General features: G+C 36.3%; 1 protein-coding gene across 1 annotated transcript; it reads left to right on the forward strand.

Annotated features, from left to right (window-relative positions):
- Positions 1–684: 684 nt before the first annotated feature.
- LOC144978058 (nuclear pore complex protein Nup50-like) lies at positions 685–16,940 on the forward strand. The gene is made up of 8 exons (XM_078923560.1): positions 685–842; positions 1,919–1,999; positions 3,492–3,575; positions 9,708–10,299; positions 11,075–11,371; positions 13,266–13,338; positions 14,590–14,708; positions 16,468–16,940. Exons 2-8 carry the CDS (start codon positions 1,931–1,933, stop codon positions 16,674–16,676), a joined length of 1,443 nt encoding a protein of 480 aa, XP_078779686.1. The 5' UTR covers positions 685–842; positions 1,919–1,930; the 3' UTR covers positions 16,677–16,940.
- The last annotated feature ends 1,382 nt before the right edge of the window (positions 16,941–18,322 follow it).

An 18,322-nucleotide genomic window follows, 5' to 3' on the forward strand; every position in this document is an offset into this window, starting at 1 on the left:
AGAGAGAGAGAGAGAGAGAGAGAGAGAGAGAGAGAGAGAGAGAGAGAGAGAGAGAGAGACGTGAGAAACGACTACGACGACGACGAGGAGAAGAACAGGGAAGTGGACGAGGACCAGGGTTGCCAGTTTGGCATTTTAAATGCCAGATTCCAAAAATCTGGCATTTTTGAAAACCGTTTGGCATTAGAAAAATCATTTGGCATTTGGTATTTTCATTTGGCATTTTCTTTTCTTGTATATTATACTTCAAATGACACCTTTTCTTAATTAAGTTTCATAAGAAACAGTAAGTTTTCTTAATTGTCAATAATTATTTAACTGTTTACGTATTTACCTTTCATGTTAATGTATTTCTTTTTCATTCTTAAAATCCAACCGTGGTGTAGTGGTTTACCACTCCACTTAGTAGTCAGTAGGTAAAAAATTACCCCAACAGGAAATTTAGTATAATTCAAAAAAAAAAAAGAAAAAAGAAAAGAAAACACGCAAGCCACCAGGATATGATAGTAAATTGTCTATCAAAAGTGAGTAGTTTTCTTAGCGGGGGTGGGAGTCAACAGACTTTGGCATTTTTTTGAGTGTTTTGGCATTTTTTGAGTCTTCCCCTGGCATTTTGTTGAAAAATAATCTGGCAACCCTGACGAGGACAAGAGAAAAAATGTGAATTTATTCTTAAGTATTTGTGCGAAACTTCATAAAGATGTCCCAAAATGGCGCCGTCCTTCTATAACCAGTGTGAAAGTGGAAGATTTCAAGAAAAAACGAAATAGACACCTAGATTCTACATTTGATCAACCTGACTCTACATCTCCGTATTTTTTAAAAAAGTTAAAATATCTTTGGTAATAATTATTTGCTAGATTGATTTAAACCAAAGGCATGCGAGTTACATAAACCACATGACTGATGTGTGTCATTTTCTCATGTCCCCCCAGTCACAGTCCCGCTCTCTCTCTCTCTCTCTCTCTCTCTCTCTCTCTCTCTCTCTCTCTCTCTCTCTCTCTCTCTCTCTCTCTCTTCCTCTCTCTTCCTCTCTCTTCCTCTCTCTCTCTCTCTCTCTACCCCCTCCTTGCTCTTGTTTTACCATTTGGCAAGAACAGCCAAGGTGGCAGCCCAGTCTCCAGTAAAACAAATAAACAAATGATAATCATAATCACCAACAATATCAAACTGAAACAACTTCCTGTTGATATTGACATTGTCTCATATATGTATACACATCAGTATATTGCAAATTGGATAGAAGATTAATGAGAATCGTGGAGAAATTGCCAGAACTGAAATCAAGGCTGATAATGATAAAGTAACCACTCATACAAAAACAAAAAATAAAACCAAAAAAAAAAAAAAGACAGTTTAATTTAACTCCCAGACTAGTGATATATGACAATTGACAATTACCACAAATTTACAAACTTGTGCGGCGATGTGGTCTTGTGGTATGACACTCGCTTTCGGATCGGAAAGTCCTGGGTTCAAGCCTCACTCAGCGCATGGTTGAGTCCTTGGAAAAGACTCTTTACTCACATTCTCTCACTTTACTCAGGTGTAAAATGAGTACATGGCCGTCAACAGCGTTGTCTCTGTTGGAGAAATTGTAATATCGCCTAACAGGCGTCATGTCTCGCTCTAGATGTTACGTGTTGCTGTTGACCAGAACCCCTTGTAAAGCGCTTTGAGCACATTTAGTAGATATTGCGCTACATAAAAACTCTAGTTGTTTTTTGTTTTTTGGGGGTTTTTTAACTCACCATGTGGCAGCTAGCACTTCATTTGACAGAAAATCTTGTAATTTGTCTTAGAAAAGTATCATGATTCAAATTCAAGCTACTGTCATGGATTACATTTACATCCAGACTCGGCTTAATGTTGATGATGCAGTTGAAAATATAATGTTATGTACACTTTTAATTTTCAGGTCTGTTGAGACATGGCAAAGCGAGGCCCACAATCAGAATTGAATGACAGAAATTGGGATGATGAAGAGGAAGTGGAGGAGGTATTTATTATTATATTCTTTATGAATAGATAAAGGTCTTGTTTTGATTGAAATCTTTATGGTCGAATGTATGATTTTCATGATTTGTTCACAACTAATGATTTTAGATGTTATAAATGTGTAACATCTTCTGTCTAGATTAAAATTTTGTCAATGACAATTTCTTTTGCACATTTTTTTCCCCCTGATCTCATAGCCGCTGTTCTTTTCTACAAAATTGTCCTCAGTATGCTTTTTCAATATTCAGTCTTGACGCCCTGATCTCATCCAGATAGTAGAAGTTTAGAGTCTTTATAATTATCATTTTTGAATTGTTGAACATTGGCAAATGTTAAAAGTTTTATGATGTCCAATATCTGTGCATTATTCTCTCTCTCTCTCTCTCGCTCTCTCTCTCTCTCTCTCTCTCTCTCTCTCTCTCTCTCTTTATCTCTCTCTACCCCTCTCTCTCTCTCTCTCTCTCTCTCTCTCTCTCTCTCTCTCTCTCTCTCTCTTTCTCTCTCTCTCTCTTTCTCTCTCTCTCTCTTCTTTCTTCTCTTCAAATTCTAAACACACACACACACTCACACTTACGTGTCAGCTGTGACAGTACGACAGTTTGAGAGGGAAGGTAGTCTCTTTGGTTTAAGTGGTAGTGGGGGTTATCAGCAGAGGCAGGGGATGTATTCAAGGGAAGGGAGAGATCCATCACAATGGGAAGGTCGACTGATTACAACAGTTCATTAAGAGATGAGGGTTGGGTGGGGGGTGGAAGGGAGAAACCATGGGTGGGCAAATAATAATAATCTTTATTGTCCAAATTAAAGGCAATTCATGTGAGGTAAACAATGCTCAGTTTGGTTCATGGTATGAACATCAACACATTTACATTACAGACACAGCCATACACGAACATTCACGCTTGCACATTGTTTCTACTCATGTATACAAAAGAAATGAGCGTACATACATACACATATACATACATACATACATACATACATACATACATATACCTCTCTACTTCTCTAATGACGGGGTTCAAAATGGTCAATGTCCATTTTTGGCAGACAGAGCAGGTAGTTTTCTTTCTTACTTTGTGAGAGTCTTAATTTCGTTATATTTATAAATACTATATTATAAAATTTTTGACTAATTTCTATTCAACCTTATGTCTAAGACCCAATTTAGGCTTATTTCGTCTTTGGACTGGGCAATGTAAATTTATTTATGGCACTGGAGTCTGCCTACTTGGGAGTTTTATTAAATCGCATCTAAGTAATCTAAGTTTTATTCTTAATTAAGTATTAAGAAGAAAAGGAAAAACTCAAGTTGTCTGTTCAACATTAATTCAGAAAAATCGGTAAATGGAATTGACATTTAAATCAATTATGACCACATTGATGGGGTTTTATAAAACTGCCAAGTGTCATAAAGAAATTTACATTACCTAGCGGGAAGACTAAATGAGCCTAAATTTAACATTAATTTGTTTTATTTTATATTCTCTTAGGCTGGAGTTTTTAAGCAAGCCACGAAAGACGCAATGCAGAGTCGGGTGATTAAAAAAGCCAAGCGAAGAGTTGGAGGTGAAGAGGTAACAACTGGAATGTGTTCTTAGAAGAGCTAAAAGATATTTGCCCTGTCTTCAATTTACATTTTTTGTAAAAATAAATTACTGATGATGGTGGTTACTTCATTAAAAAAAAAAAACAACCTAGAATATCCTCTAAACATGCTCAAAACACTTTACAAGCAGTCTCTAGCCAACAACAACACTTAACATGCAGAATGAGAAATGATACCAGAAAGGCGATATTACAAATTATTCCGTCTACTTTAATGCTGATAGGAGCCACTTGGAGGAAGCGCTGCGTCACGTGATCACTTTTTAGCGTTGCTTTAGCGTTGATCACTGGAGCCCACCAACTTCAATTTGATTTAAATTCTATATTATTATTATTCTATATTTTCAAACGGAATTGTGTTCAATTTATATGTTGTGAATTCATTCATCTGGATAGTGTATATATTCGGAAAACTTGTGCAATTTTAAACAATAGTTTAACACCTATTTATCGCCTGCCATCTCGGTCCCTTTGTTTACAAACAATGAACGCCATTTTTGGTTCCGAGTCAGTGATGGAGAAAGAAACAATCGAGAGTAGCCGAGCGGACGATAAGAAAGGGAAAGGAGGTGGTGAAGTGAAAGACGGGGCGAGCGAGAAGGAATGTGTTGGGAAAGGAAGTGTAAGAGGTGTGAAGGGGAAAGGTAAAGGAAAGAAAACGGAGGGGAGCAGTTACGGTGCTGGTAGTAGTAGCGTTGGTAGCAGTGAACTGGACTTTAATGAAATAAAACAGCAACTCAGTGTGTTGATGGGATTGGTGCCAGTGGTGAGCCAAATGAAGGAGGCCTTTGACCGTTTTAATGAAATGGAGGAGGAAGATGCTAATGTCAATATTGGCCTTTCGCGGCCAATATGTAATGATGACATTGAGTCTGATCTTTCGCGATCAGGCAATAAAGATGTAAGTAATGCTGACCTTTCGCGGTCAGGCAGTAAAGATGTAGAATGTAATGCTGACCTTTCGCGGTCAGTTGATATGGTGCCAGGCAGTAGTAGAGATGCAGGGATGATGGAGCAGGCATTCTCATATTTCGAGAATGTGGTAGGCAGGACAGAAGTGAAAGGGAAGGTGCTGGCAGAGAATGTTTCAACTGGTGTTACACAGGTTTTATGTGACGGTCTGCCCAAGGATACGATTACTGCTCTCTCTGAAAAAAAAAATATCCAGTGCCAACAAATTGGTGAAGGAGGCCTTTGACCGTTTTAATGAAATGGAGGAGGAAGATGCTAATGTCAATATTGGCCTTTCGCGGCCAATATGTAATGATGACATTGAGTCTGATCTTTCGCGATCAGGCAGTAAAGATGTAAGTAATGCTGACCTTTCGCGGTCAGGCAGTAAAGATGTAGAATGTAATGCTGACCTTTCGCGGTCAGTTGATATGGTGCCAGGCAGTAGTAGAGATGCAGGGATGATGGAGCAGGCATTCTCATATTTCGAGAATGTGGTAGGCAGGACAGAAGTGAAAGGGAAGGTGCTGGCAGAGAATGTTTCAACTGGTGTTACACAGGTTTTATGTGACGGTCTGCCCAAGGATACGATTACTGCTCTCTCTGAAAAATATCCAGTGCCAGCAAATTGCTCTAGACTAGAGGTTGTCCAATGCAATGAGGAGGTTTTTAAACAGATATCCCCTGCCTCTAGAATGAGGGACGCATCCTTGCAGAAAGTGCAGGTATCGCTTATGAAAGGCATTACTGCTGTTTGCAGGGCTATGGAGATGGTGAAAGGAGATAACAAAGAAGTACTGGAAAATATTTCGGATGGAGTCGCTTTGCTCACCAATGCCTCTCATAGTTTGGATATTTATAGAAGACAGTCACTTCGCGGTGAAATTAGAGATGACCTCAACGCTCTCTGTACCGCTTCCTATCCTGTTAGTGACAAGTTATTTGGGAGCAACATTAAAGATAAGATTAAAGACATGAACGATTCTATTCGAGTGGCAAAAACCACAAGGAGATTTTCCCCGTACCCGTCCCATGGCCAGAAAAGGTTTCCTTTTTTAGGCAAAGGTCAACCATGGAAAGGTCAAGGAGGGGGGACAAACACCTTTCGGGGGAATACAAGGACATGGAACAACCACAAACAACACCACAAGCAACACACATTCAAAAGGAGGAATTAAAGGATAAGGTAACCCATTTGCATGGGGGCAGAACTAAATTATTTATATCTACTTGGAAAATGTATACCTCTGATCCTTTTATTATTCAATGTATTTCTGGATGTGCAATTGATTTTTTGTCCCCTCCTGTTCAAATGAAACCAGCTCATACTATCCAATTTAAACAGGATGAAAAGTTAGCTTTACAGGAGATGATAATACAATATGAAAGGGATGGTGTTATCCAGAAATGTACACCGGAGGAGGGTGATTTTGTTAATAATGTTTTCCTTAGGGAGAAACGTGCTATACCCGGTGAGCAGAGGAAAAAGTATCGAATGATATTAAATGTAAAACATCTCAACTCCTTTGTGCGTTATCGCCATTTTAAGTATATAACTTTGATAGATATATTAAAGTTTCAGTTCAATCTTTTATTGAATTAGAATGGTGGAAGTCTGAAGGCGTCCACAGTAAGAAACGATTACATATAGATAACCCTTCTTTTGTGATGAGAACTGATGCTTCAGGTCATGGCTATGGAGCAATTATGAATGATGTTGCCACACAGGGTATGTGGACGGAAGAAGAGCAGATGGATCACATCAACGTTCTAGAAATAAAAGCAGTTTATTTAGGACTTCAATCTTTGTGCAAAGATATTTCCAATTGTCACATTCGGGTAGAAGTAGATAATATGACAGCTGTTTCTTACATTAATAACATGGGGGGAACCCATTCAGTTAAATGCAATGACATCACACGAGAGTTAATTTTATGGTGCAAAACCAGGGGAATATGGATTTCAGCATGTCATATTCCCGGAGTGGAAAATACCATTGCTGATGATTATAGTAGAAAATTATCTATTCATACTGAGTGGTCGCTTAATCGAGCAGAGTTCAATAAGCTTTGTGATCATTTTGGAAATCCAGAAATTGATCTTTTTGCTTCTAGAACCAATTTTCTTATTCCCAAATATATGTCGTTATATCCTGACCCATCTGCCTGTGCCATTAATGCCTTTTATCATTTATGGGCTGGATTTGTGTATTTATTCCCTCCATTCAATATGATCCCCAGGGCTCTACAAAAGATACAACAAGACAAAGTATCGCGAGCGTTGGTGATAGCACCAATTTGGCAAACACAGACTTGGTTCCCCAAACTTATGACTATGCTGATAGCGCCCCCGGTCCATCTAAAAGCCTCAAAACACCTATTGACATTGGCATCAGACAGGGCAGCTGTGCACCCTTTGTATCCAAAACTAAAGTTGATGGCTTGTCTCTTATCAGGGCAAAAATCCGGAAACAAGGAGTTTCCAAGCACGCCTTAAAATAATTATGAAAAGTTGGCGTCGCAACACCCAAAAACAGTACAATAGTTACTTACTGAAATTTATCCAGTTTTGTGATGCTGATGGGGTGGACCCTATGAGTAAAAATGTTCAGACTACTATAGCTTTTTTGACAATATTATTTCAATCTGGATTGGGATACAGTGCCATCAATACAGCGAGGTCAGCAGTGTCAACATTGAACGAGACCGGTTCAGATCCGCTAGTGTGTAGATTTATGAAAGGTGTATTTCATTCTCGACCCACTCGTGCCCGTTACACTACTGTTTGGGACATATCTACTGTGTTAAATTATTTAAGATCACTTTCCCCTGCTCGTGATCTTAACCTTTTTATGTTAGGAGCCAAACTTCTTATGCTATGTGCTCTTGTTACGGGACATAGGTGCCAATCATTTCATGCCATGACTATTGAATCATCTTGTTTATCTATTCATGATAGCAAAGCTATATTCCATATTAGTAAATTGCTTAAACATAACTCGCCTTCTAATCCTCAAACAATTATTACACTCCATGCATTTAATGAGGACAGGCGGATTTGTGTTATGACATATCTACGAGCATACTTGAAACGGACTAGACCACTTCGATCTTCTAATAAATTGTTTATTAGCACCCTTAGCCCTCACTTAGGAGTCTCCAAGGATACACTGTCACGTTGGATTAGACTTATCCTAACCAAGTCAGGAGTGGATACTAACATATTTAAAGCACACAGCACACGATCAGCATCTTGTTCTTCAGCAGCTAAGGGTGTAGATATATGGCATGTACTTAATACGGCAGGATGGAAAAGGGAGTCTACCTTTGCTCGATTCTATAAAAAGCCCATTGAATCTCATTCGGAATCTTTTGCAAATTCAGTACTATCCTCAAAACCTGCCCTGCTTTGAAATCTCCAAGTGGCTCCTATCAGCATTAAAGTAGACGGAATAATTAAAAAATTATACGAGTCTTACCTTGGGAAGACGAAGTATGATGATAATTATTCCGTCTCTTAATGCTGAAGGAGTCAATTGCCCTTCCCTCCCTTGCCCTTACTATTAATATGATTATAATTCTATATTGAGTATTATTGTTGTTTTTCGGTGAAATTGTGCTATATATTACACATGTGTAACCTATCGCGGGATAAGTTCTAGAGTACTTATTTTAGTTGTGTATTATCATTACTACACACTTGTTGTGGGCAGCTTTTTCGGAGTTAAATAGTGATCACGTGACGCAGCGCTTCCTCCAATTGACTCCTTCAGCATTAAGAGACGGAATAATTATCATCATACTTCGTCTTCCCAAGGTAAGACTCGTATAATTTTTTAATTTTTCTGACAAAGACAATACGTCAATGGCCACATACTTATTTTACACCTAAGTATGGTGAGATGATGTGAGTAAAGAGCCTTTTTCAAACACTCAACTATGAGCCCCTCTGAGCAGGATTTGAACCCTTGGCCTTCCAATTCGAAGGCATGTCATACCACAAGACCACATAGCCAACTACTTAGACCATTGAAATCAGTTCATCCATTAGACTTGCCACTGATACAGATTTAAGTAAATTGAGCTTTATATAGCGCAATATCCACGAAATGTGCTCAAAGCGCTTTACAAGGGGTCCCTGGTCAACAGCAACATTTAACATGTAGGACGGGACATGACACCTGTTAGGCGATATTACAATTTTTCGGACAAAGACAACGCTGTTAACGACCAGGTACTCATTTTACACCTGAGTAAGGTGAGAGAATATGAGTAAAGAGCCTTTACCAAGGATTCAACTATGCGCCGAGCGCGAGGCTCGAACCCATGACCTTCCGATCCGAAAGCGAGTGTCATACCACTACACCACATAGTCAAATTGGAGTCGTGTATATCAGATATGGAATTTGAAACCAAAAGTATGAAGAAAAGATTAGAAAAAGAATTGCTCAAAATTGGTGTATTATGATCAAACTGAACTATGTATATTTCATCACTCGTAAATCATGATAATTCATTGATATAAGAATAAAAATCATCCATTTTGAGATAGTGCAGATTTTTTATCTTCAAAATTCAGGCTTTTTCCCCAGTAGATATACAGATTTGTATGTTTGTTGTTTGTGGCATGTCGTCTCATCATGTATGGTTTGGGGGCCAAATTGCAATTATTTATCCTCTAGACTAAGGCTCATACACCAACACTTTAGAGAAACATTGAGATAGAAAAAAATAATTTTCTAGCTTAGAAATGAATACCAAAAAAAAAATTATTTAAAAAAAAAAAAAAAAAAAGAAAGAAATAATAATACTAAATACACAACTTCTCCCCATCTTCCACAATCTTATTCTAATTGTTATTTTAAGGACATTATTGGGTTTATATTTTTAATTTTATTTTTTTTTTTTCAATTCTTTGTTATATATAAATAAAATATTTCAAGTATAGTTATGATCAACTTCTACAATATTGTTTTGAGCATTCGCTTTCACTTCCTGATGAGAGTGAATGCTCAAAACAAAAGCGAATGCTCGAAACAATGTTGTAGAAGTTGATCATAATTATACTTAAAATACTTCTTTTATCATAAGCTGAGCACTATTTTTTCATGGTTTTTGTTTTTATAATTTTGTATATATTTTCTGCTTCAGGGTGGAGCCAAAACATCAGCGTTTGGTGGCTTTGGGGGCCTAGTGAAAAAAGATGCTCCTCCAGCGTTTGGCCTGGGGGGTAAAATTTCTACAGAAAACAATAACTTGGGAATGCGCTTCAAGGGCTTTTCTGGCACGGGCGACTCCAGCGGATTCTCCAGCACAGGAGGTGCTGCTACTTCCTTTATGGACAACAACATAGAATCTACAGCTTGTAAAAGCGACTCATCGTCATCTAAAGATAATTCCACTTACCTTCATGCCCTCAAATCTCTCAACGAGAGTGTTCTGGCCTGGATCAAGCAACATGTCGATAAAAACCCATACATCATTCTGACTCCAATTTTCAAAGACTATGAGAAATATTTGGCCAGTCTGGAAGCAAAGAAGACACCCGCTACGAACGGTTCTGATTCTACATCTGGAATTAAAAATAACGGAAGTAATATCAAAACGTCGACTTTCTCACCTTTAAAAAAGTCAGCAGATGAATCGGATTCCAGCAAAGATGGAAAGAAAGAAAAGGATGATAATAATGAATCAACATCGAAAGCCCCCACATTCACTTTTGGCTCTGCATCTGCTGCAAACGGTAAACCTGACTTTTGAGTGTTGTGGAAACGTGCAGTAGTAAAAATAAAAATGTTCATTTTTATAATAACGATGATATAATCTAATTCACTTAATAGCTATTGATTCAAGAAGATACATAATGTACAGGTCATGAAATGTTATTCACCCTTTGTCATGGAAGTTGAAATTGTTTGTTATATAGCGTAAAAAGTAGGACTATTATATATATATATGTATATATCTGGGTGGGGTTCCCAACCTCCCATAGTGGGCAGGGAAGTACTTACTGTGTCTTCTATCCCCCTATATCTGTTTTCCAACTTGTTTTCTGTCTTTGTCTTGGAATGAGATTACTTGGTTTTTTCCTGGCTCTGGCCGGATACCCTGGCTGAGAGGGAAACAGTCAAATGTATAGTTTTGAGAGATGATATTTTTTTCCTTGTAAATCATCTCTCTGTTATGCACTGTATTATGTTTTATTTTATGTATTATATATAATTGTAAACATTTGAGTGTGTTCCTCTTAGTTGGGACCTGTGCTTGTGTCTAGATGAGACTTTTAGGTGATCTCAAACTAAGTACACTGACAGTGAGCTCTTGAAATCTACATCTGTTCCCTATTTGAACCAATTCCCCTTTGCCTAACATTTTCTTGAGTGCTTTAATTGCAATTCTAGAACTTTTTACCAGCCCATTTTCTTCGTTTTTACTGGTGCTGGATATATATATATATATATATTTTATTTTAAAAACTTTTTTTTAACTTGTAATTTATATTGTATTGCTATATTCAGGTGATGGTTTCAAATTTTCCACTGCAAAAACAACAACTACAAACTCTGGATTTTCTTTCGGCAAAACCGCAGCCCCTTCCATCTCATCAGGGTTTTCCTTCGGCCAAAATAATTCTACGTCAATATCAACTGCTACAACTGCAAGTTCAACAACACCTGCGACCACCGGGTTTTCCTTTGGAAATAGTGGCGGCACCTCCTCGGCTCCTTTTGGTGCCACATCTGGGTTCTCGTTTGGAACGCTGGCAGCAGCCAAGACTGCGTCTGATCAGGCAGGCAATTCTAAAGAAGGTGGAGGTAAGTGCATTTGTCTTATACATTTCTTTCTTTTTTAATTTTTTTTTTTTTTTTTTTTTGGGTATTGGGCTAATGCTTAAATTCAGTTTTTATACTTTAAGGGGTAAATTTACGCGCATGCTCATCTCATTTAATTTTCCTTGATAATTTCCATATACTTTACCAATTTCAGAAAATTAAAACCCTTTAAAATATTTGTTAAAAAATTAATTTCAAATTTCATCTTATTAAATATATAAAGAGGTGTATTTATACTTGGTTGAAATTTAATTTGTGAATCTTGCAGTAGTAATCATTTAATAACCACTATTTCAGTAATGCAGATTTCTCACACTGTTAAAAAAAACCCCATTCAATTTAATCTTTTTAAAAAATCTAAATGCTTTTGAGTATGTAAACATTTTTTATTCTTAATTATTTTTTTTTCCCTCCCCATGAACTCCCTACCCATTAACTTCTAGACATTACCTTATATGGCGGGGAACTGTTTAGTTTATCTATCAAACTCCATCTTATCGTACTGCCTTTTTTATTACAGTATTTCAATTATAAGTGACACTCCATTTTATTGCAATACAGTTTAGGATGCTTATTAAGAATATGCTTAAAATGAATTGAAGGAAATATTAGACAAGACTCGTCTCTGCCTCATTATCACTTCTTATTAATTATTTCTAGTAAAGACTTATTGATATAAAGAACCATTTTTTTTTTCCTACCTGGGAGAAGCGTGGCTCAGTGGTACGGTCTTTGCTTCGTACCCAAAAGGTTCGACTACCCACCTTGTTGTGTGACCTTGAGCAAGTCGCCTAGCCCTAGCTCACTTTGTGGCACTGCTCTGTGGCTAACGCCTGAGTTATTCCAGTCTTTCCTTGGAATAGACCCTAAAGACAAATTTCCCCTGGGGGATAAATAAAGGGAATCTTTTTAAAAATTACCATTATATCTTAGCTCTATTGTAGAAATTGCTTTTTTGACTAACTCGGCTGTTTGGTCTCAATTTTAGGCTGAAGAAGACTAAATGGGATGGGTGTTTGAAACAGTCAGACATGGCATAGTTTGCTGTTTTATTCATAACCAGTACAATTTTTATATGTAGTTTGTTCATTTATACCTGGCCTCAGTCGCATGCCACAACACTCATGAAAACGGAAGTATGCAGGAGATTTTGAAAACTACCCACAGTTTAATGGTCCAATGGACATAAATGGAGTTTTCACATCATGTCAAAATACAGCATTTTTATTGGATAGTTTTATCCAATATTTACAGCCATGATCTGTCTTCGATTAAAGAGTAATCTTGGCCTAATAGAAAACTGTACATTCTTGATGTTGAACAATTTGCAACTGAAGCCAATCATATTATTATTATTATTATTATTATTATTATTATTATTATTATTATTATTATTATTATTATTATTATTATTATTATTATTATCATTATTATTATTATTATTATTATTATTATTATTATTATTATTATATTATTATTATTATTATTATATTATTATTATTATTATTATTATTATTATTATTATTATTATCATATTATTATTATTATTATTATTATTATTATTATTATTATTATTATTATTATTATTATTATTATTATTATAGTTATTATTATTATTATTATCATTATTATTATTTATTATTATTATTATTATTATTATTATTATTATTATTATTATCATTCTTCTTCTTCTTCTTCTTCTTCTTCTTCTTCTTATTATTATTATTATTATTATTATTATTATTATTATTATTATTATTATTATTATTATTATCATTATTATTATTATTATTATTATTATTATTATTATTATTATTATTATTATTATTATTATTATTATTATTATTATTATTATTATCATTATTTAATCTTTCAGAAGACGATGATTATGTGCCACCAAAGCCTGAGGTGAAGGAAATCAAGGAGGATGGGTCACTGTACTCAAAAAGGTCAGATTTGAACCAGCGAGTGTTGGAAGATTAACATAGAATGTGAACGTAGAATAACTGCAGCCGGAATTTGGTTTTATAGACGCATTCTGAGAATCTCATGGAAAGATAAAATAAAAGAGGAGGTATTAAAAGAAATTGGAGTACGACCAACTTTGGTAAACACCATCAGAAAAAGACAGTTAAAATTTCCCGGACATATTTACAGAAAAAACGGAATTGAAAAGATTGTACTTACGGGTTAAGTTGCTGGGAAGAAAAGAAGAGGGAGACAGAGGATAGATTACATTGACAATCTGAACGGATGGATTGGTGGAGGAGGAACAGGAATCGAGCTATTGAGAAGATCTGAGGACAGATATGGTTGGAGGGACATGATTGCCGATGTCTGCAACAGGCCTGGCACTTGATGATGAGCTTGAGCTTTGAGCTTTTTTTTTATATAGTGCAATATCCACTAAATGTGCTCGAAGCGCTTTACAAGGGGTCCCCGGTCAACAGCAACATTAAACATGTAGGACGAGACATGACGCCTGTCAGGCGATATAACAATTTTTTTCCGGACAGAGACAATGCTGTTGAAGGCCAGGTACTCATTTTACACCTGAGTGCAGTGAGAGAATGTGAGTAAAGAGCCTTTTCCAAGGACTCAATTATGTCCGAGGCTCGAACTCAGAACTTTCCAATCCAAAAGTGACTGACATACCACGAGACCACATAGCCGCACAATCCCATTGACTCTCTCTCTCTCTCTCTCTCTCTCTCTCTCTCTCTCTCTCTCTCTTCTGTTTATCACATATTGTCATACAATGTGTCATCAATGTATTAAATGCTGTTTTTCTGCGTTTACTAAGCTACCAGAAGCTGTGGGATTTATAACGTGATGAACAAAAACAAGAACATCACAGCTTCAGTCATTTGCATGGAGCTAAAAAATAAATCATTAAGATGGTCAAATGAATCTGGTTTTAACTTCATTATCACCATCATTATGAATATCTGTTTAAATATTGTTTTTTTAAAACAGCTAATTGTTTTTTACAGCAGCACGTAGGTAAAATGCATATTCATTAGCTTGTCATGTGCACAGTGGTTTCGCATGCGAGCATTTGCTTGTTTTGGTGCAGGCAAAGACATTTATATTTTCTTGTTCAGTAATAAAATATTAAAACTGATTACCTACGTGCTGTTTATAATGGAAGTTTGTTTTTTTGAGATTGTCATCATTCCCTTCTATGCAATAATCACCAGATGCAAGTTGTTTTACCAGAAGGATGGAAGCTGGGTAGAGAGAGGGGTGGGGAATGTGCATATTAAACCCTTAGATGAACCCAAGACTCAATTGTTGTTCAGAGCCGATACAAACCTGGGTAAGCAGTAGACTGTCATTGGCCATTATCAAAGTCTTGATTAACTTTGTTGAGTTCACCACGACTGAAAATCGAACATTTTACTATTCAACTGGTTTTAGTCTGGCAGATAGGATTTGATTGTCTTTGACTTAACTTAACCCTATTCCTGAACTGTGAGCTTTTATATAACTTAGTATCCACTGTACTTGCTCAAAGCACTTTAGTTTTAGGCAAAGTGAATACTACCTCAGCTGCTTGAAGCTATGGCCAGTATTTTGAATTATTGAACAATATCTAGTAGCTTTTAAAAAAGGGTAAGAAATGCTTAACAGAATGTTTTCGGAAAAAACCAACAATAAAAAAAATTAGATTAAATTGATTGCTTTTATTGTCTGCTGAAGAATGGTTTTTAAGTCAGAAACATTCCATGTTAAGTATTTTGTAATGTTTTGAAAGTGTTAAATTCATTTTTGTTCAATACTTGTGTGACAGCTGTGCTAATATGTCTACTTCGTTTGATATTTTGCCAGATGGTTGGTCATTTGAATTCTGAACACACTTGTAATGAATCATTACAAGTGACACTTTCGTTTTGATCAAACATGTAAAACAACATCAATTAGAATAAATTATGACATGGAACCAATTCATCTTGAATCGTTAGTATTTTCAGCCCATCAACGTAAATAAATATATTATAACACTGAAGACAATTGTCTTTGGCAGAGGATAAATACAAATGGCCACCAGTTGGCCCCAATATATTTTTTAGGCCAGATTTTCGATATATACATGTTACTGAGTCTCAATTGTTGCTGGTGGCTTTCAGCTAGTTTGACTTACTTATAAGCCATCGTTGATGCTTTGCCAATTTACTCTTTCCTGGGCCGTCAAATTCAGTTGCTTCCATGTGCATCTTCCCCTCTTAGCATCGGCAAATGTGCTCTATCACCAACTATTTCTTGGCCTCTCTAGTCTTTTTCCTTTTTGGAGATTCAAGTAGGTTTTCCATATGTCTGGCCTATCCATCCCCACTTCCTCTTTCTGATTTGTACACGTATAAGTTGTTGGCTGGCAGCTTCCCACAAATATCCATTCCTTTTTTTTTTTAATCTATCAAGAAGAGTGCATGGACACCCAAGTCTAGACTTAATACTAGCACAAACCATACCAAAATATTCATGTCAACAAGACTGTTTGTGTTGAAGAAAATCTCATTCTACGTTGTTGGATTGGATTTTTTTTTAGTTTTGTTTTTATTTTATTAATTTCTTCTTTTTTTTTTTTTTGGTAAGCTTTTCCTTCCTTTAAGGAAAATTTATTTTTTATGAATAGTAGGAACACTCCTCCAAGTCGCTGAATGAACAGCGGTCGGTGAGTTTGGGTGAAATGACTAGCTTAAGGCCACACAGCGCAGCATGTAAGTGCTAGAATTTGTTTAAAATATTACGCCCTTCTGCCACGGCATCATAAGATACCTTCGCCGAGTGATTCCATGAATTAATATAGATAATCCATCAAACAGGATATCCGATGTCAACAGGAATCACCCATGTTAGCAAGTGATCATATTAGAGGTTAATAATCTTGCCTAAAGAAAAAATCAAAAATGCCTGAAGCGGGTCTCGAACCCGGTACCTTCCAGATCACAGTGCAATGCTTTAACCACTCTGTCACTTCGCCACCCTTCAGTATGTAGGTTCAGAACCCATTAAATAATTTACAATAACTCAAGTTATTTTAGCGTAAACTGGATATATCCGATTTCAATCCACAGGTAATATTTTGTTGAACATCAATCTGACCTCTGCCCTTCCAACATCACGTCAAGGCAAGAACAACGTGCTGTTGGTTTGTGTCCCCAACCCACCTCTAAAGGAAGGATCCACTGACCAGACACCAATCCCTATGCTGATTCGTGTCAAGACAGCCGAGGAGGCAGATGAACTTTTAGCCAAATTAGAGGAAAGAAAAGCTTTGCTTTGATGTTTATGCAATCATGTTAATAAGAACACAAACAAAATGTCCAACTGTCGATAAAACACATTTTCTTTCTTTTTTTTTTTTTTCCTTTTTTTTTTTGTTGCTTTTTGATAACAGGTCAGTGTCAAAGAAAAACTTTTATATAATCCGATCCATGATGGATTCTGGAATAGTTAATGTATCTGCATTTATTTCCTTTTCTTCAATCTTGGCTGGCAGGCATTTGGCAGTCACCTTTTACTGGAATAAACATTTGATTTAACAATGCGAAAGCGTCAGATTGTGTCATTTCATAGAAAGGTTATGTTACTGTTATCACTACTCAAAACTTATGACAATGTCTCCAACATTTAACACCACCTTTATCTTTATCTTCACCATTGGGTGTGGTGTGTGTGTGGGTGGGTTTGTTTTTTTTTTTTTTTTGGGGGGGGGGGGGGGGGAGGGGTGGATCTGTGGCTGTGAATTGGAGAGTCTTAGTGGACCCAGGAAGTAAACTTGTCGCTTCTATTCCCTTATCCAATTTGCAGAAAACACAGTGGGTTACTATTACTATAACCTATATATTATATATAGGAGTAATGCTGGGTGTTTCTAGTATGAACACTTGTATAAAGATAATCCTCAAGTTTTTACATCTAATATTTTTTCTTTAGCATGAAACTAACCCTTACTCAATTTGGTGTGCTGTGATGGACCTGTCTTACATTGAAATATACTGTAAAGACAATTACATAATGAGCATTGAAAAAAAAAATTCCCAAGGGGGGGGGGGGGGATTGACTGTGACCTGAAAGGTTTTAGCCCTGCTTCAGAAACTTTCATCTTTTTTTCCTTGTGCAAGATTACTAACCCGTTATTTGCTCACGGAAGGTTTTATCTTGGAATTAAAATTTACCAGCAAAGTGAAAAAGTGAAATTTCTTTGTTAATAAAAAATAAGTTATGTATGCTGTTTCACTTCGCTGGTAAAAAAAAAAAAAAAAAAAGAAGAGAAATAACAAAGTTATTGTTTTTAGAAAACATTTTGGATGACTAGATCTCACTAAAATGTGGCTGGCTGTTGCTAAATGTTATTAGATTACGAGACCTGGGTCAAGATTTTATGCTTTATTCAGAAGAAAAGCTATCATTTCTTAAACGATCAAGCACTAAAGTTGACATGTCTTGTCATAATTTTAACTTTAAATTTACTTTGTGGCATCTCGTTCATCCTGACATAAAACTTTTTGAGACACCAGATGACAAATGAATGAATCGTAATCTCGACGTTTTATGTAACTCATAGTTTTGTGTGCTGGTATGTTTCAAATGTTTGTTGTGAGTAAATTACAAAAATGTAAGGCATCTACAACACACCGGTTGTTCATGAACTGAAAACTAAAGGAGACAGGAGACGAAAATGAATGCTTTACAGACTAGGAGGATGTTCATTAGCACTGACGAATAAGCACTTAGGTATATCATCAGAACTGACTAATAAGCCAGAGTGCCCATTAAAATTGATTTGTAAACATTTGAGTGTATTCCTCTTAGTGGGATCTTGTGCTGGTGTCTGGGTGAGACTTTTAAGTGATCTCAAACTAATTACACTGATAGTGTGCTCTTGGAATCTACATGTTTCCTATTTTTACCTTTTCCCCTTGTCTT

Source organism: Berghia stephanieae, chromosome 8, assembly GCF_034508935.2.
Source record: "Berghia stephanieae isolate SIO BIC M18660-M18661 chromosome 8, UCSD_Bste_1.3, whole genome shotgun sequence".
Lineage (NCBI taxonomy): Eukaryota > Metazoa > Mollusca > Gastropoda > Nudibranchia > Aeolidiidae > Berghia > Berghia stephanieae.

What these genes read in the sequence shown, in the direction of transcription:
- LOC144978058 (XM_078923560.1), top strand. Translation starts at nt 1,931, where the DNA reads ATGGCAAAGCGAGGCCCACAATCAGAATTGAATGACAGAAATTGGGAT. An exon ending in CTCTGCATCTGCTGCAAACG is followed by an intron (nt 10,300 to 11,074) that starts GTAAACCTGACT and finishes TGCTATATTCAG; the next exon opens with GTGATGGTTTCAAATTTTCC. An exon ending in GGGTCACTGTACTCAAAAAG is followed by an intron (nt 13,339 to 14,589) that starts GTCAGATTTGAA and finishes AATAATCACCAG; the next exon opens with ATGCAAGTTGTTTTACCAGA.